At 43.9% G+C, this 19259-nt stretch overlaps 1 protein-coding gene across 2 annotated transcripts in view; it reads right to left on the reverse strand.

Annotated features, from left to right (window-relative positions):
- Nucleotides 1-446: 446 nt before the first annotated feature.
- Nucleotides 447-19259, reverse strand: part of atp2b1a (ATPase plasma membrane Ca2+ transporting 1a) — a 36772-nt gene continuing 17959 nt past the window's right edge. Inside the window, exons 4-22 of one of the 2 annotated variants that reach the window (XM_080518322.1) lie at nt 18953-19210; nt 18742-18867; nt 17093-17254; nt 15909-15947; nt 13888-14043; nt 13529-13743; nt 13001-13243; nt 12662-12903; nt 11965-12202; nt 10885-11064; nt 10698-10785; nt 10492-10598; nt 9965-10156; nt 9172-9385; nt 8497-8708; nt 8266-8373; nt 7040-7228; nt 6305-6394; nt 447-2910 (exon numbers count right to left, since the gene is read on the reverse strand). In XM_080518322.1, coding sequence (XP_080374448.1) covers nt 2521-2910; nt 6305-6394; nt 7040-7228; nt 8266-8373; nt 8497-8708; nt 9172-9385; nt 9965-10156; nt 10492-10598; nt 10698-10785; nt 10885-11064; nt 11965-12202; nt 12662-12903; nt 13001-13243; nt 13529-13743; nt 13888-14043; nt 15909-15947; nt 17093-17254; nt 18742-18867; nt 18953-19210 — 3449 coding nt within the window. In that variant the 3' untranslated portion in view covers nt 447-2520. The remainder of the gene's footprint in view (nt 2911-6304; nt 6395-7039; nt 7229-8265; nt 8374-8496; nt 8709-9171; nt 9386-9964; nt 10157-10491; nt 10599-10697; nt 10786-10884; nt 11065-11964; nt 12203-12661; nt 12904-13000; nt 13244-13528; nt 13744-13887; nt 14044-15908; nt 15948-17092; nt 17255-18741; nt 18868-18952; nt 19211-19259) is intronic. The other variant, XM_080518323.1, reaches the window with a different exon arrangement.

Genomic DNA, 19259 nt, shown 5'->3' on the forward strand with positions numbered 1-19259 from the left:
TAAAATAAAAACGTATTTCCCTCAGAGAACGTTCCCAGCTTCCCTCCCTTCCTTCCCTTCCCTCAGGTGAAGCCGGCCAGGAGGCTGCAGGAAGAATCTGCAGGCCGCCGGCCACAGTCCTTCACCCCTCGGATCATCCCAAACATTGATTAGTTAAGCTTGTGTTAATATGCAAACTAAAAGAGGCCTGTTCTCTTTCACATCATTTGCACCCTGAGATGAATATTCCAGAACAAAACACATTTTAGTGGCCAAAACCCTCCCGCTGTAGAACGTGGTTGGTGTCAAATCATCCAAAATTGGTTTAGTTCGATGAAAGGTATCATCAGTATTGTCATAAAAATACAAAGGTACATTTTTTTTAAATTATTATTACGATTTGTATCAAAACTCTTCATTCCCCCTTTACAGGAACGCTATGAAATAAAGTACCCTGTGCAGATAGATACCAGTGTAAGCCTATAGTCTTTATTCTTGAAAAATGCACATGTCCAATTATTTAGCGTTTCCAGTACATCAGGTGTCAAAAATATTTTACAAACAAACCAAATGCAGCAACATTTTATTAACGGTGAGAGGAGTCTTATGAACAAGGTCGAAGGCAAAGAAAAAAATAACCAAAAAAAAAGAAGCTTTTTTTCCCCACCCCTCCCCACCTTAGATTTCTTTTAATAATTTAATGCCAACAAACCAGAACTTTGGAGGAGTAGAATTCAAACAGTTGCTATAGTATGAGCTTTAAAGTGAATGAAATATGAAAATAATCCACTTGCTTTTCCAACAAGACGATGTTTTGCTATCTAAATACACAAAGTCTAAAGTTAAAAGGTTCTTTTCTTTATTAATTCCTTTAAAATTAAATACTTTTTTCTATGCCTGAGTAAACAAATGTCTGTATTGTACATTGGCAGGCGGGGAGATAATGTTTTTGCTGAGAAAAAAACCCAACAAAACAACAAAAAAAGAAAAATGTTTCTCTCTTTTTTTTATTAACGACCAGGGTTCCATATTTACCAAGCATCAGGAAAATCAGACCTAAAATGTTGAGGTTTATTTGGTCCTGCGTTCAGCTGAAGGAGTCGTATTTTCCGAGGAAGTTTCCTGAAGGTGATGGGTGGTCGAAATTATATTATAGAAGCCAAGGCACATTCATGTTGTCTATATGAACGTTGTACAGAGAAATAAATAAGAAAGCTCACGATACAGCGCAAATTTTGACTGAGGCAAGTGAGTCGTTGGCAATTTTTTTTTTTTTTTTTTAATTCGACATTAAATCAGCGTCTCGTACTCGCTCCTGCGTCGAGTCTACGACAACTTTGGTTTGCACATCTAAACAAAAAAGGAAAACTTGCTGAAAGCTTTAGTTTCCTCGTGCGACTCGAGAGATGCTTGCTAAATACGGGCCCGGAACCTTTCAACATGTGGAAATTCTTGAACACAATAATGAAGAAAAAGAGAACCCAGAACTCTTGAAGGGCTTTTTTTGTGTGTGTGTGTGTGTGTGTGTGTGTGCGCACAAGAAAACTATCGAAGAAATGGAAGAAGTAAATATTTATAGCGATGTTAGTGGACAGAAGCCCGAATCGTCTTTCCCGTCCCGAAATCCTGTGAAAACCTCCCGAGTCCCGATGGACCTCTTCTCTATACAAGCCGTAGTGTTTGTCGGTTTGGCTAGAAGGTTCTATATTTATCTACAAATATATAACAAATAAAACTTGCAGGCAAAAATAGTTAAGTTTCAATAGAAACACCCCTTTTTTTTTTTCCTGAAAATACAGCAGTATCTGAAATAATCCTCTCATTCATTTTCTATTCCGTCCCAGTTTTCTGCATCATACATCAGGAAGCTCTTTTGCCTACAAACAGAAAAAAAGTATCTACAAACTTTGTAAACAGACCTGCTTTTTCCCCCCAAAAAACAAAAAAAAAAACAAAACATAAATAACTCAAAATATTAACAGCCGGTGGAGCAGAAATAAGTTTTGAATGAGCAAGGGCCAAAGAGATAAATATACAACACCATTCAGATAAAAGAGAAGCTAAAAGGTTCTTTCAAAATTCTTACAGACGATCTTCAAGCCAGGAGGAGCTCCTCCCCTTCGCAATTAAAATAATAGCAATAATATTAGAATAATAAAAACAGGTCACTTTCAATCAGTTTATAGTCACCCCTTGTTACCAAGAAAAACAAAGTGTTACCAAGGAGGAGGGGGGGCGGGGAGGGGGGAGGGGGGGTGAAGACAGAGTCTTTGTGTTGTAGCAGGGTATTAATAAGAACAAAAAAAAAAGAGAGAGAGAAGAAGAGCAAAGAATCCACACCACTCCGTACATTCCTCTGAATGTCTGCTGTTCTTGATCTCCTAGTCCGGCCCCCAGTCGAGCTCCCCGCCTCCTCCTACTCCTACTCCTCCTCCTCCTCCTACTCCTCCTCCTCGTCCGGGTCGAGCTCCGTGGTGGCGGCTAGAAAAAGAGGTGTTGACGTGTGGAGTTGAGGGGTGAGGGGGGGGTGGGTCGCTGGGATCAAAGGGAGGTCTCCAGGCTGTGTAGGGGGCTCCCCGGGGCCGAGGGGGTTCCTGACGTGGGGGGCTCTGGGAGGAGGTGGTTGCTGCTCTCCACAGCGTTATTGTTCTGGTTCAGGGACGGGGACGGGGAGACCGGCGTGGCGGGGGCGACGGTGGTGGCGGTGGGCGAGGGCGGCGTGGGCGTGGCGTTGCGCGGGCTGGCGGAGTTGCGCTTGGTGGGGGCGTCGTCCTCCGCGTCGGTGTCGTCTATGAGGGGGATGTGGGGCTCAGAGTCCTCTATCCGGAATTCGGGGTGGGTCATAAAGTTGTGGATCGATGATCGTGACTCGGGCTTCTCCAGCCCCTCATAGAGGGAGATGGAGCTGCGGAATGCATTCACCACCCGGATCTGGAGGAAGGGGGGGGAGGGGGAGGAGGGGTGGAGGAAGACGGGACAGACACAGCGTTTAGTCACGTGTGGCCACGACAAGCATCATTCGCTTCAGTTTGTCACGCGGATGACACGACAGATAAAATCCAAGGTTTATGAGGTGAAAAACAGGTGAGTTTTAGAGGCTTCAAAACCACTGATCTGTAAAGGGGGAGGGGGGGGGGGTCTTAAAGATACGTGCAGTTATTTCCAGTTTTACATACTAGTTATGCGATGTTTAGTCCTCACCCATTAACTCAAGTTCCATTTGAAATCAGCTACCAGGAAGTCTCCATATCCTACACCCCCTTTACACTTGGCATTAAAACGCATCTGACAATTAGAACCTTATTATATTCCTTTTTTATTTTTTACTGCAGCAGCAGGTTGAAAACAGTCGACACTTTCAGCCACGTTCATTCAGTCACACAGCAACTAAGCTGAGCTTGTGGAGTCAAAGGAGCTGCCATGCCATGTGCTCACCCAAAACAAAAACACTTTGAATAACGGACAAGCAGAGACGATGAACAACTCGTCCATCTTGGTCGTGGATCTGAAAACAGCCTCTCAGCTCAACTGTTAGAAAATATAATGTGATAAAACCCAAAATGTAACAACTCGGTCAATAACGTAACACGACCCAGAGCCCAAAACATACACACTTTTTAATATTACATTATGGGGCAGGCAAAATATTTCCCCCCTAAAATTGTAATAATTCTATTATGTCATGACTTATTGTTTGGACTTGAAAAACACTGAAAGAATGAGTTCTACCGAGATGTCTATATAAAATGTATTTATGTATGATTGCTGTTGCCCAAGTCTTCTGCTCTCTTTAATCTACAATCAGCTCTGATCCCTTCAACTCTTGCGTCTCATCACATCCAAACAGCCAGCAGTCAGTTTGAAACTTCAGATCACATCCTTTCACCTCCAGTCTTTCCATTTGCTTTCCTGTGTGATAACGTCGACACCCGAACGGTCATGTAGCGTCACGACTCCGTTCCAATCACTCTTCTAATGCCAGGTGTAAAGAGGGAGCATGCACACAAAAATAAATAAACAAATAAACTAGACCGGGTGCCATTTTATTGATCTATGACGAACAGGAAGTTGGAGCCTGTTAAACTGAAGTAAAGTAGTAAAACTGAGACAGTTTTAATAAAACTAGTATTTAAAGTACTGTAGTTATTTGAGTAATGTTCCAGGGGAGGGGGGGGGGGGGGCACACCAGTGTCAAACTCACTGCAATATATGTGTTGTTTATTTGAGAAAAAGGGGGGGGGGGGGGGGGGTCAGTACGGTGGTAGTATTTCACAAAACACTTGGTAAAAGCCTGAATCGGATTAATCAAAATGCAGTAAAACGGGAACCAAGAAACTAGAGGAATGATGTTCTCGATAAAAGAACACATCCGGTATACTAAAGAAATAGACAGAAGGCTGGACACGAGAGTTTACCGTTATCGGACATGCGGAGGAGAGAGAGAGAGAGAGAGAGAGAAAGAGAGAGAGGGAGAGGGAGAGAGAGAGAGAAAGAGAGAGAGAGACAGACAGAGAGAGAGAGAGACAGACAGAGAGCAACAGACAGAGAGAGAGAGAGAGAGACAGACAGAGAGTAACAGACAGAGAGAGAGAGAGAGACAGACAGAGAGTAACAGACAGAGAGAGAGAGAGAGAGACAGACAGACAGACAGACAGAGTCAGAAAGCAGGGGAGGAGGAGGAGGAGAACAGGAAGACCATAGAAAGAGAGGGGTGGTCAGTTGTAGGCTTATGTTCGTGGAGTAAAAACAAAGAAGCTGCAGCAGCCAAGCATGTCTACAAGCTGGTTCACATGTCAAAAACAGCACAAAGTGGGGGGGGGGGGGGTAAAAAACTCACAAACGAGACCAGAGACTTTGAACCCATGCAGAGCGCGGCACTACCTTGTGTTCAATGGTAGTAAACCTTTGAGTATAGCCCATGACACATTTCATATATGCGGGGAGTCAGTGGGATTCATCGGTTCGGTTCGGGTCATTTCTTTTGGCAACACACGTGGACACATTGTGGCGACAAAACACAGTATCAACACAGAGAGAAACAAAACTGGGGAATTAAAGAGTTAAAATACTTTTTGGAAGAGCACCTGAAAGAAAAGGTAACGTGAGGAAAGGGAGACGCCATCCCACCTATGGAGAGAGACTTATTACTGCAAGCACTGCAAAACTGTTCACAGAGGGAGAAAACCAACAGTGGACGTGCAGGTAACGTGTCAGGGAAAGTCCCACATGTTTACATTCAGGAGAGCACTGAGCTCTTCTGTCACATCTGTAAGACATTCAAAAACCCACTGGATGATCAGTCTGGCGAGATCTGGAGGAGGAACGAGGTTCGTGGCAGCAGGCACACAGTCCTTGTAAGGCACGGCTCGAGAGGAAAAGACCTTGAGGAAATACCACCACCAAATGATCCGTATCCGCTCCGCGACACGTTGGGGATGGACGGCCCGACTCTCCCCGCGGCACACGCCGCCTCGCATCAAACACACAAACAGCCACGACACCCCGTTGTGACAAAACGGTGCCCGTCCTAAAACTGCTGGAAAGCAAAAGTGCATCATCCACCAATGACTGACAAAACATCTACGACACTTGGATGGATTTTTTCTTTTCTTTCTTTTTTCTCCTCACTGAGGTCCAGGTCGGGGTTTGTCTCTACCGTTTTAGAGAGTGATCATGGCATATACTCAAAACATTTACCCGACTAGGACTAGGAGAGCTGCGACAAAGACCCATGATCTACAGAGGCACAGAGCAGCTGCACACAAACCTGGTGACTGTCAATCCAGAATGTAATGTCCGATCAAATAGTGAATACATCATCCACCCCCCCCCCCCCCCCCCCCCCACCCCCCCCCCCCCCACCCCCCACCCCCGATATAACAGTTAAAACTTTCCATTTACAGACCGAAGCAGAAGCGGAACAGAAAACATGATGACACAGAGAAAAAAAAAACACCTTGACGCTTGAAGCGACCTGGTTACAGGGTACATATATATAGAGATATATATAACAGCAGTGTTATCGAAGCAATATGGAAGATGTGGTTTTGGTATCTCTTTTTTTTTTGTGGGAGGGGAGGGAAAGAAAACAAGGAGGGGGGGGGGGACATTAGGAAGAAGCATGACAGAGTCAAAGTGTCAACGTTAGGTGAAGAAGAAGAGTGGAGGAGGAAGATGTTAGAAAGAGAAGAAGAAATAAAAAGTCTCATGCACTAGAGGAGAACAGCACTCACACCCCACAGTGGCAGAAGCGGAGTTGGCGGCAGTGGGCAGTAGTGGTAGTAGTAGAAAAGGCTACATGTGTAGGGCTAGAAACATTGGTTACATCGTGCTGTTGTTGGCTGGAGTTGGAGGCCTGCCGCCTGAGAGCCCCCTGAAAGGAAGTTCCACTCTGGAACGCACTCACTACATCCATCTGCAAAGAATCAGACAGCGTGACAGGGAGAAAGCCCAGAGGAAATAAAACACAACACAGCCAGAGGAGAGAGAAAAGAGAGAAGAAAAAAATAAAGAAAAGGCACCAGTATCCATAGAAGAAAAAAACAAAATGAACTCAATTGAAATTTGATTTAGGCATTGTAGTGAAAAAGGAGGGACGGTTGGGTTTAAAGGCACTGATCGGGGGGGGGGGGGGGGGGGGGGGGATTTGACTCCAAAATCTGACCCGACTTCCACTCTTTTCTCTTCCGTACTTCCAGCTATTGCCATGCTGGTGTTCAGTGAACATTCACGATCGCGCTTTCCATCCAATCCAAACTCACTTGCTTCTCATCAGTACCTTCAAACAGTCGGGTTTTAGCGGAAAAGATTCAGACCGAGTCAGAAATAGGCAGAAGAACCTGCTTTAGCTCAGAAGCAGAACAGAAAAATTAAGAGGAAAAAAAAAAAGGGGGGGCTTTCGTTTTTAGGGCACAAGCATTCTTTAAGAGTGCCAAGAAAACAAAACATAGATTTTAAGCTGGAGGAGCAATAGAGAGTTAAAAGAGTTTATGGCTTGTGATTCCCTTGGTGTCGGGTGCGCTGGCTCAAGTGGTACGCGGGAAACTCGGCGGGTCGTTACCTGAGTTTGGATTGCGATTGAGGCTCGGAACCAGAGGATCTGACCTCGACGAAGCTCCCGCTCGGCGTGGTCGATCTCGTCCATGTCCTCCAGCTCCTCCAGCTCCTCATCGGGGATCTCCTCCTTTTGGGTGCCGTGGCCCGCCGTTTTTAAGAATTTTAAGCGGCTGGTGGGTATTGAGGAGATTACCTGAAAGACATCAGGGCAGACCTAAAGCACGGCTGAGACATCAGGTTGCCTGAGACGTGTGAAGCGGCAGATGCTAGAAATTCAGTTTAATGACTTTGGAGTTTGCCCTGCAGCACCGACCCTCTCCAATAAGTCCATTTTAAACTTTAATACAATAACAAAATGAAAAATGGATTGCACGGAGAGAACAGACAGTCCTCGACAAACAATACAAATTTATCTCAGAGGAATTACGGAAAATAATCGCAGAGCAGAGAAAACTAGTGAGAATTACAAGTAAATATGTTTCTAACAATACACTTGGATGTTATTGTAGTGCAGCTCTTGCACTTTTGATTACAAGAGAAGAGCCACTGAGCCACGATGAAAATCCACCTATTCAGACGGCCAGTCGTCAACAGACACAGAGATGCGAGTGCGGATTGTGGGGCGGATCCGACCCTCGAGGGCAGAAGTCTGGTTTGGAATCAAGAATCTCCTACAATGTGAATATTTTGTGGACCCGGGTGCACTCAGTGCAGCCTCATTATTTGTGTTTTGTCAGGGAACGCTGGCAATGTCAGTCGTGTTGAACTGACAAGAGGGGATAATAACATATTATATGCACTGCTATGTGGGATGATTGTGGGCAGAGAGAACAAGCGAGAACAACATCAAACATTTATTATTAGCTTCAGTTGTGAGGGGATTTTATCCTATTTTTCCCTCTAACAAAAGCAATGAAGAGGCAAAAAAAATCTTGTACTCTCTATATTGGCTATATATATATATACACAATATCTTTAACCATAGCTACACCTAAGCAATGTACATTTTTGACATGTCTTCATCATAAAAGGACAAATCATCCGTGGTTAGTAGTAACTCTTACATTAAATCCAATTCTAATTTCTTCAGAGCTGGAGAACATCATGTACTGTTACATGTCTGCATGCATCAAACAATTAATAGAAACATTCCCAACACAGGGGGGCAGTGTCATACCATATTTTTCCCATCTTGCAAAGTGAATGTGAGGCACTGTAGTCTTTTCCTACCTGTCCCCAGAGAAGGGATCCAAAGCCTAAGAAAGTGCACCACAGCCACTGGTCAATAGTCAGAGCCACGCAGCTGAATGGCTTCCCTCCAAACTGCACGATGACGATCTAGGAGAGAGCAGAAGCGCTCAGAGAGGAAAACTTCAGGGTTAACTCGTGCAGACCGGAGTCGACGTTGGGAGAGTTAAGACGGTGAAATGAGTCACCGGGAGGAACTTCAGTCGCCTTTACCTGGATTATGAAGGTACCAAAGACAATGCTACAGAAAATAATGTTGTTGAAGATGCCCTCGAAAACGTTCCGTTCGCCGTGGATCTTGCGGGCATTAATTTCATTGAAAAGCTGCATCAGGACAAAGGTGTTGAAGACAATGGTGTAGTGTTCGGAGGGAGGAGCGTGGAGGGGTGCGTCTCTGCCACTGTCGATGTCAAAGATCTTCTCTCCTGCAGGTAAAGGGAGACGGAAACGAGAAATAAACAAATGTTCAAACGGGATGAACAAACAGAGCTGCGCTATATATCGATCTTATCATGACGTGTATGATTTAAATATTGCAAAAGACTGTCTGCACTGTGGCAAATGACGTTTCCATGCGCGGTGCATTCATGCTCTGCGTGTCAACAGATGGAGCCCGACTGCCCTCAGATGCCAACCCGCTAGGTAGGCGTGAGTGGCTAAGATCAACAGCTTATATAATAATAATTTAAAAAAATAAAAAAATCTTGGCCGAGTCACAGTTCATATTAATCAGGAGGCAGAAGAAATAGCACGGTTTTAACAAGTCTCAAAGCCCAGACAAGTGCATGATCTACATAAACGTTTGCATTTATCCTCAACAGGATTATCCCGTGCCCCCCCCTTTGAGCACACGAAACATCCGTCTTTAAACGCGGACGAGCCTCTCACCAGCAAAGAGCAGGGTGAAGATGATGATCAGCTGGAACACTCCCTGACCCAGGATGTTCTTCATCATGGTGCGGGAGATCAGAGGCTTGTTGCGCCCATATGGCTTCCGCAGCAGCAGCGACTCCGTGGGGGGCTCCGTGGCCAGAGCGAGTGAAGCGAAGGTGTCCATGATCAGGTTGACCCACAACATCTGTACTGCTTTCAGCGGAGAATCCTGGAGGCAGAGGGAGGTGCCAAAAAAAAATCACATTTTGACGTCAAATGTGGAACATTCAGAGCATTTAACCAAGATGTTGGAGTTGAGGCAAAGCAAGAAGGCATGTGGGGAAAAACAAATGGATTGGATGCCTTCTGCATGACTGAGTGCATGTTTATGAGCTGTGACAGTGAGGATTAGACATGTCTTTGGATGAGGTTTAGAATTGATAACCGGTGGGAAAAGCATCCTCAAGACAGAAATTAAAGCCGCTCGCTGTCTCCAAACGTGCAAATGCTCTCAAAGAATAACAACTTGCGATTGCAACAACGATTTTATGTAAATGAAGACAATCAGGGATGAGAAACATGCTGGAGACCGAGGACTTCTTGCTGGAATTTAATTTGGCTGCGAGGAACGCAGAACTTCACTCTTCCCCTGAAACTGTTCAGCTCTTTCAATCTGTTCCTGCCATCAAGTGTTGAGACAGTGCGACACTTTAGCAAGTTTTCTACTTTCTTGGAAGAGCCCCCCAATCACGTTTTTTTTAAATTTCTTTAATTACAATTAGAAGAAATAAAAGTTGACTGAGCTTACTTGTGTGATGCAGGCTCCTGTAAATGCTACAATGACAGCCACTACATTGACAGTTAACTGAAACTGGAGGAATTTGGAGATGCTGTCGTATACATTTCGTCCCCACATGACAGCTTTGACGATGCTGGAAAAGTTGTCGTCGGTCAGAATGATGTCAGACGCCTCCTTGGCGACGTCTGTCCCAGCAATTCCCTGGAAAGGAAAAAAAGAGGATGGTCAAGAATGTGTCTGAATCGGGCCTGAAGATATTTAACATTCTCAAGTTTCCAGTGGATCATTTCTTCCCATATTAACCGTTTCCCAGGTATCGGATACGGTTTTGATTCTTTCAAATGACATTAATGGCCGTTTCCTTTTTTTTTTTTATTTTTAAGAACGAAAACTCATTGCAGCTTCAAGTGTCGACTTTATTACTTTTCGCAGCAGACGCCCATCCTAATATCAAGTGAACACAATGAACTTGCGTCCCCATTGTAAGTCCTTGAGCAAGGTACTTGACCCCTTTAAGAGCAAAGATAAAAACTCACCATGGCGAAGCCAACGTCAGCTTTCTTCAAGGCAGGACCATCATTTGTACCGTCTCCTGTTACAGCTACTACTTGCCTCTGCTCTATCACCGTGCTGTCAATAATACCTAGGATAGCGAAATACAACATATTTAAATAAACATTCCTCCTGAAACAACTTCGCGGAAGTGTCGTCATAGTGAGGCGTACCAGAAAAACATAGCTACCTTTTACTAGAGTGTGTTTGTCTGTGGGAGAAGAACGAGCTAGTACTCGCAGTTTGGGCCAAATCTTGTCGATGCGTTCCTGTTCGATCTATAAATATGAGGGGGAAAAAAAAAAAAAAATGACATAATTTCAACAGCACATTTTTTTTTTTTGTCTCTGAAAGATCTTGTTCTTACAATGACTCACCTCTCCTTTTTCATTACGTATCCGGCGATTGAACTCCTTTCCCTCCAGGCAGAGGAAGTCATCTCCGGGCTGCAGGATGCCGCACTTGGTGGCGATGGCTCGAGCTGTGTTGATGTTGTCCCCAGTCACCATACGCACCGTGATGCCAGCACGCTGGCATTTCCTGATAGCATCTGGGACCTAAACAACAAAAGGAAATATAACTGGCGAAAGAAATTGTGTGATGGGTTTTTTTTTTTTTTGCAAATCCCCAGGGACTTCAAAAGCAGTGTTCATCAATTGTGTGTGTATCTAAACCCTGAAATAGACAAATTGCTCTTCTGTGAGGCGGTCGTGAAGGACGTCATACTCTTGCAGCTTTCACTGCTTTAATTGAGTCCCTTACAAACCTAACGCTGGGCGGGAAGCCAAAGCAGATGAGAGAGCGTCAGGTAATCCAGTGACACACAGCTTTTTCATACGGTGGAACAACTCTTTAGAAAAGTTCATTACGAGTCCACTACTGGGAAACAATGATGGCATGCATCATTTAGAAATGGCTGACAATGCATTACTCTGTCTCCTCTCTTTGCTTAGAAAGCCTGCGAGGCCATCATTCCAGTGCAAGAAGCTCCATTAAAGTGCTTGTCGGAAGGATCTGCCTGCACGCTCTCTTTAAAAATGCCTGTCAGATGACCTTCCACCCCCCGCCCCAGCTTTAAACATGACGTTGGCAGTGCTTTGTGCAAATATTTTCTGAGGCTCACAATCTAACTCCCACGCCAATACACTGAGGTCAGAAAAAGTCTTGATTTTCATCTCCCACAATCATTTCTCTCTATTACTGTGGAGAATGGCACGTGAGCCTTCAAGGATAAGGTGTTGATTTTTGCTATTCTTTATGTGAACAGCATGTCTCTTATGTTGTGTTTTTTACATACACAAATGTACATTTTTTTTAATTTACCATGCAATTTGTAAATGCAATCAAAAAAAGTGTGTCACACAATAGATTGTATCTGCAATCGTGAGACACGGTGACCAACCGTTTTCAATTACGATGCGACTTTGTGGTGATGCTTTTTGTTTCCGGTGTCTCACCTCCGGTCTCACAGGGTCTTCGATGCCCACCACACAAATGCAGGTGAGCCCAGTGAGAATATCGTTTTCATTGTCCCAGTCGGGCTCCCCGTCAGCGGTGGAAAAGTCCCTATAAGCAAGGCAGATGGTTCTCAGCCCCTCTGAGGCCATGGGCTCGATCACTTTCTTCACCATGTCGTCTCGGTCGCGTGGACGGAACACCTTCGCCTCACCATTTGCCGTCAGGATTTTATAGCACCTGGGAGGTAAGGAGAATGCATCATGAGCTAAGATGTGTCCGTAGGGAATTCATTAATAATGATGAAGTACAAACACGCTAATGTAAAAATGTCATTTACATTTGGTATAAAAAAAGAGAGGACCGTATTTGAATGGTGAACTGCAACAGTAAGAAGTCGTACTGAACCATCCAAGGGTTAAAAAGAAGCCTGCTTGGTTAAGAGGCTTACAGAACTGTTACCGGCTCATTTTCTCACTGCCTGTTTTTAAGTCGGAAACCTAAGGGGCTTGGGTGGGAAGCGGTTGAACTACTTAGCTGTTTAAGCCGTTAAACATGTCAATTTACTACACGGTCTGGCCAGCTTGAGCACATACAACAAACTCACTGGACACATTTTGCACGTGAACGGAAGCGCCGGCGTCGTCAATGAAGCACAAATAAGTCATCTGTAACATGTGGAAACTAAAGTTTTCTTACTTTTTTAGGAGAATTTCCGATGCTCCTTTGCTGAACATCCGGTAGCTGCCGTCGGCCATCTTCAACACAGTACTCATAGATTTGCGGACTGAGTTAAAGGTGTACACCTTGTAGAGTTTCTCTTCGGGGATTTCGTTGCGGATCGTCTGGTAGTCTCGTTTTAAGTCGTTAGAAAAGCCAAGCAAGGCACATTCGGTCTTGTTTCCAACCTGTCGTGGCAGGCCCCCTTCCTTCTCTGGGGGCTAACGGGAAAACATACGGTTAGTTAAAAGGCTCTGTTCCTACACAATGCAATACTCAAGGTGCGACACAATGCAAGTGGAGTTTTCAGACGCCTACCATGATCTTAGTAGTGTAGGCGCAGTTGACGGCAATTCCCAGAATGAGCATGTCTAAAGAGGAGGAGGGGATGTTCTCGGGTTCGGGGACCTTCCTGTAGTGTTTTTCAGCGATGTAGGCTTGTACCACTCTCATGCGGTTCATCGTCAGGGTGCCAGTCTTGTCAGAGCAGATGGCGGTAGCATTGCCCATGGTTTCACAAGCATCCAAGTGACGCACCAGGTTGTTATCTTTCATCATTTTCTGGAGGGAGAATGACAAAGACAGTTACCGATGAGTCGTGCTGAAATGCTACAGTGCAGATTGCAATACATTTATAACTTTAATGATGCAAATGAAGAGATCGGGTTCGTGGCTGGGCAAAGCTTCTGTTGGATACCGACTTCTGGAGATGGGATCAAAGCTCGGCTTAAGTGTATCGGTTAGCAAAGTCCTAACAACTCGGCTTGTTAGTTCTAATAGGCTAAAGAGTAAGCTGCAAGAGTGAGAGTCGGCCCCGGCAACAGCAACTTGGCTTGGAGACTTTACCTTAACGGAATAAGCCAGGGAGATTGTTACAGCGAGCGGCAGGCCTTCGGGGACAGCCACCACGAGAACGGTGACGCCAATGATAAAGAATTTCACAAAGAACTGGATGTAAATGGGTGTGCAGTCCTTGACCCAGGGCAGATTCTGGATCCAGAAAGTGTCGACGACAAACAGCACCACCAGGATAATGACAGTGATGGCTGACATAACCAGACCTGAGAAATAGAGAGATCGGAGGAATTGTAAGTCAATTTAATTTAAACAATCCAACTTTTACTGACAGTAAAAGCAGCAAGGAATGTTAAAAAAAAAAAAAAATGTAATTTTGTGCAAGAGTGAAGTGGTGTGGTCGGACTCGCCTGCTTTTCCAATCTGAACTGCGAGTTTGGTCAGTTTTCCCTGCAGAACAGACTTCTCTTTCTTTGGCAGGTTGGACTTCTTTTTCTCCTCTGCATCAGCTCCCTCATCACTGTTTAGCGGCTGCATCTCCATAGCAGCACCGTCCTGTGCTTTAGCTGTAGGAAACAAAACAAGACAAAATGCTCAACAAGCACAAAAAGGTATTAGCTGGAATGCTGCATTAATGTGGAATCATTTCAACACTTTCATTTAGGCATGCAGAATGATAGAAATATTCTTATTCATATCTTTTAAATGTGCTCCAGGACTGATGAGCACCTATTGTTTTTTTGCTGCATAGTTGGAAGTTAAAACAAATGATAATACTGTAAATAAACAAACCACAGTTTACAAGTTGTGAGTTGTCTGAACATTAGTATTTTTATTAATTTCATATGATTGTGATCACCGGAGTGCGTTTCAATGGGCACAATCCACCATCTGATCTGCCAGTTTGATTTGGAGCAGGTTTTGCGCTGGACTCACTCCCTCATGAAACCAGCTGGAGGGTTTGAGAGCCTTGATTCAAACCATCAAACGTCTGGTAAAAAGCTCGCTCCAGTAATAATTGTCAGTGTGAAAAAACACATCAACAACAGATCTGAGCTTGTTTTGTTCCAACTGACATCTTTGATCGGCTCATGAAGAGAGCAACAAGTCTTACTAATGACAAAAGTGATGTTTCATGTAAATATTTGAGTCCAGTCCCACAGACTATTTACCATACTGTTGCCACTGATTAAGATTTAAAAATTATAGTCGGCCTTGCTTCTTTCTTTTTAATCCACGGACCAAAGGAAATGTCAAAGTAATTAGGTTTGCAGTGATCCGTCTGTGCAGTAATTAGCTGAAAGTTTCAGAAATATAATTATCAACATCACACCCGACAATTAAAGAATGGGTTAAATGTTAGCCTCAGGTATCGACTCCTGCTTTGGTGGAAACCACAGCAGTTGCTACCAGTTAAATTCCTTTAAATGGCTTCCTCAGGATCTCTTGGGGCTGAGCTGAGGTCCGACACTGCTGCTGCTGCTGCAGGACTGACACTTTGCATTACCAGGAAATACTTTATAATCCTGTTTTCAAAGGAGCAGACACATCTGGTCTAATTTGGCTAATCTGACAATGCAAACATTACTTATAGTCCAGACAGTAGGCCGGTATTGTGTATAAATGTATGTAGCAGGAAGCAGGAACATTAGGCTACTGCAGCTGCTGCAGACTGTGGCTCACTCTGCACTTACATGGTCGATGTAATCTCAGTCTAAAGGATTACTGTTGATTCCTGGCAGGCAGAGGGAATCTGTGCACCAGGGAGCAGTGCCAGGGTTGTGGTCAAAGACCCGAGCACTACTGATCATAGCGTCCCAGCATGACTACGAGCCGGGCTCGCTGGCTGCGTTGCCACTAAACCGCTTCATTATCATTGCCTGCCGTCTGAGAGTTGCACCCAGTCGCAGCCCTGAAGTTTGCGTCTGTATAGTTCAGATCGGGACATCAATAGAAATCAAATTGTCGGGGCTGGAGGGAGCGTCAGAGACGGAGATGGGTGGGAAAGCAGATGTTCTGGCCCCAGAATTGTTGCATGGCTTTAATCCCCTCATCACTAATCGCTATAACTGGATTCAGTAGCACCTGCTGCTCAAAGCGCAACGTGCCAGAGAAGGACGACAAAAAGAGGAGACACAGAAGGGATGGGCCAGACAGTACAATGGATAGCCAAGAACAGCCCGTACTAAGTATATGCTGACACAGGGTCATGTAAAAAATATGCAACTCCTCATTACTTTGTGTGAAACCACTGTAGCCAATTATTAACAGATTGAGGCTTTAACCTATACCCTGCACGGGTAAATGGGGGAGGCAACCACTGATAAAGCCCAGGGCTCATGCCGAAAGCTAAGAGCTGAGCGGTAAGGCAATTACACAGTATATATGATTGTGTGCGTCGGCATATAGTATGTGAGCGCTGGTGACTCACCTTTCTTACGATTTTCCACAGATCCGTCTTGCTTCTTATCTATGGAAAAATACAACAGTCGAGAGAAATATTACTAGCCTCTAACTGTTTATAGGACACTCAATAAATAAGCAGGAGGAGACGGGATTCACTGCAGGGACATGTACAAGCATATTTCAAAGGTGATTAAAAAAAAATGTTCTTTGTGCCTATTTTAGAGGCAATGTGCAAATATTACTTTCGTAGGGCCCCGTTTTTTTTGTTGTTTTTTTTTTTTTTACTTCATCTTTTTCTTCCCGCCAGATTTTTGGTGGGTAACAAGTTCTGTTGGGGGCACACACACAAAAAGCACATCAAAACTTGCTGAAAATTCAGGAATAGTGTGCTATGATGATATGTTAATGATTCGGGAACAAATTCCAGAGGAAAATAAACCCCGCAAAAAACTGAAAAATGTCATCCGCTATGACTGGCAAACATGGAGGGTATACCTGCTGGCGGTAAGCAGCAGGCACACAAAAAATGTCATTATTTCTCAGGGAACTTGTAAAACTGACCAAAATTTAACACATTTCAGGATAGATAGCTCAGAAATTCTGAAGCTTTAGTGACATCTCATACACTGCTGCTCAGTACTGTATTGTAGAAGTTGGGAAAACACGCCTCAAATGTGTATATTAATCAGATTTTAAATCAAAAACATAAACACGGTGACTGTGGATTGACTGGGTTCTCAATCAGAGGTCCTTTTTAGGGGGAAGAGAAGTTGTGTTTTATGTCAATGTGTGGAAAGTTTACACATGAAGTCTCATGTTTTCTTAATGGTTTCATAAATCTTGCACAAATTGCTCCTATTTCAAAGTATTGGAGAATATTTTTTGTCTCATGTGATTGTCCTTGTCACGTCATTAAATTGCAAGAAACAGACAGAAATTAGCAAATTACAACATAGTTAATGTAACTGTCCAATCTTATTGTTTTGAATTGGTGAAATTGAAACAAGCAGAAAATAACTTTCATAAGCTCTTCGTTTTCATGAGTCTCATCAAAAGATGCTCAAATCTCCCAGTAAAATGATGCTAAAACAAAAATAAATACATTTTTAAAAAAAGGAGATGTCTATGCAAACATGTCCATCTGTGAGTGTGTTCATTGGTCACTGCTAACAAAAACAGATGAATCAACATGTAGTAAAGCACACTAACTTTTTTTCTGCTTCCTCTTCTCTTCTTTCTCCTTTTTCTTTTCCTCCTCGTCCTCCTCGTCATCTTCGCCGCCCCCGAGTAAAGTGAAGATAATTCCAGTTTGTGAGTTGACACCCACCGCAGTGACGACCATTTTCCCTGAGCCTTCCATTACATGGGTTCCTTAGGAAAGAAGAGGAAAACAAATGTCAGTAAAGGAAATGAAGAATGGGCGAAGACATTACCTCACAAAATGAAACACATTGTTCTGATGAGTTTCCAACCAAAGGTCTGATTAAACACCAACCGTAGTGTTATCCCTCAACAGATATACATTTCCAGCTTAATTTCTTACTTGGGACTTTTTCATTTTGGTTAAGACACAAATGGTGAGTAAGTTTCTGCGCTGAGAAAGTGGTTTAGTCAAGCTTTCAAGTGGTGAGTTCAGCTGCACACAAGACGGAGAAAATAAAAGCAGCTTTTCAAAGGCGGGAAATAAATACAGACGACTGATGCAGGACAAAGTAGAGAGAGAGAGAGAGAGAGAGAGAGAGAGAGAAAAAACACAAGCACTAATGCAAATATCCTGAAAACCTTTAATCAACAGCCTTTAATCAAAAGTCAATTGTCAGTACGGGGGAATAAATTGGATTCTGAGAGCCCGCAACAAGCCTGCATCTCTGGCTTCTCCTGAGACGCGAGAAGATTTTGTCGATTTTTCTTTCTTTCCTTTTTTTTTTTTTTTTTTTTACAGAAAAAGCAAATAACAGAAGAGATAACAAGCTTAAGTCGGAGTGACAGAGAGAGAAACCCAGGAGACAGAAGGAGAAAGCATTGAAAAGTTTGCCTGTGCTGGTTAAAATTAGAAGGCGCTTTCGCTTCATTTGCGAGTGAGCGAAGGGGAGACGGGACAGAGAAAAGGGTACGGACGCACAGGGCGGCTTCGTTATGGAGGCGTCCTGACAGAACGCCGGGTGAACTTCACTAACTGTTTCTGCTCTCACACACACACACACTTCATGTGGAGGACTGAGGGAAGTGGCACAGACAACACTGACAGCACAAACAAGGCGCTGAAAGGTCAACGTGCGAAGCAAAGAGACTCTCCACACGGGGAACTATTACAGGATTACATCTGGGCAGCGTCGGGCGGCTGAAAAGCGATTACACCGAACCGGTCAACTTCCCATGTTCATGCTGCCTAGAAATGTTTTTGTGCATTTCACTAATGATCAGTCCCGCCTGAGAAATGTCAGATTACAGAGGAGGTTTGCAATAATTCAATAAAAAAAAAATTCAAGAATGCATAAAATAGGAAAGAGAATATACATGACTGATGCATTAGAGATGAGCTCTACTTTCTCAGTTTTAATTAATTTAAACAGCATCTAAAAAGCCTGTTTATGTGTAAACAAAAAATGTGCCCATTGCCTGATTTCTGGAATGACCATGAAAACCATTTTCCTCCTCAATACTGATTTATTTGTGAAACCATACCCATCAAGCCAGTTTAATTTATTTATTTTACACCTGTGCATGTGTATAAAAACTTTTTTCAAAAATAATTGAAAAAGGGATCATTTTTATGGTAATTTAAACAGGCTCCCTGGCTTCTTGAATAATAAGTAGTACTGTGACGACGGCGGTAAAACCAAATGTTTTCATGTTACCTGATAACAGCATTGGATCTTTTTCTTGTGTTTTCTTGACGTGGTCCGACTCTCCTGTGAGCGAGCTCTCATCGATCTTAAGATCATTGCCTTGGATGAGAACTCCGTCAGCAGGCAAGAGGTCACCTAGAACGCAAACACACACGGGACTTCAATTGAACAAACTGCTATTTAACTTAATCCGCGTTTTCGAGAGGCGACAAACTCTTACCATATTTTATTTGTGCAATATCGCCGACGACAATCTCAGCCACGGGAATTTGAATGACTTGTCCTCCGCGGGCGACGGTAAATTTCTGTTCCTGCTCGATGCGACTCTGGAGGCCCCGGAACTGCTTCTCTTTACTCCAGTCGTTAAACGCCGTCACCAGCACCACACAGATGACGGACAGAAGGATGGCGGCGCCCTCGATCCAGCCCGCCTCGGACTCGTTCTCGTCCTCCACGCCGCCAGCAGCTCTTCCACAGTCTGCACGGGGGAGAACGGCTCGTTTTAAAACACAAACACGCTACAAAGC

Source organism: Blennius ocellaris (assembly GCF_963422515.1).
Source record: "Blennius ocellaris genome assembly, chromosome: 22".
Lineage (NCBI taxonomy): Eukaryota > Metazoa > Chordata > Actinopteri > Blenniiformes > Blenniidae > Blennius > Blennius ocellaris.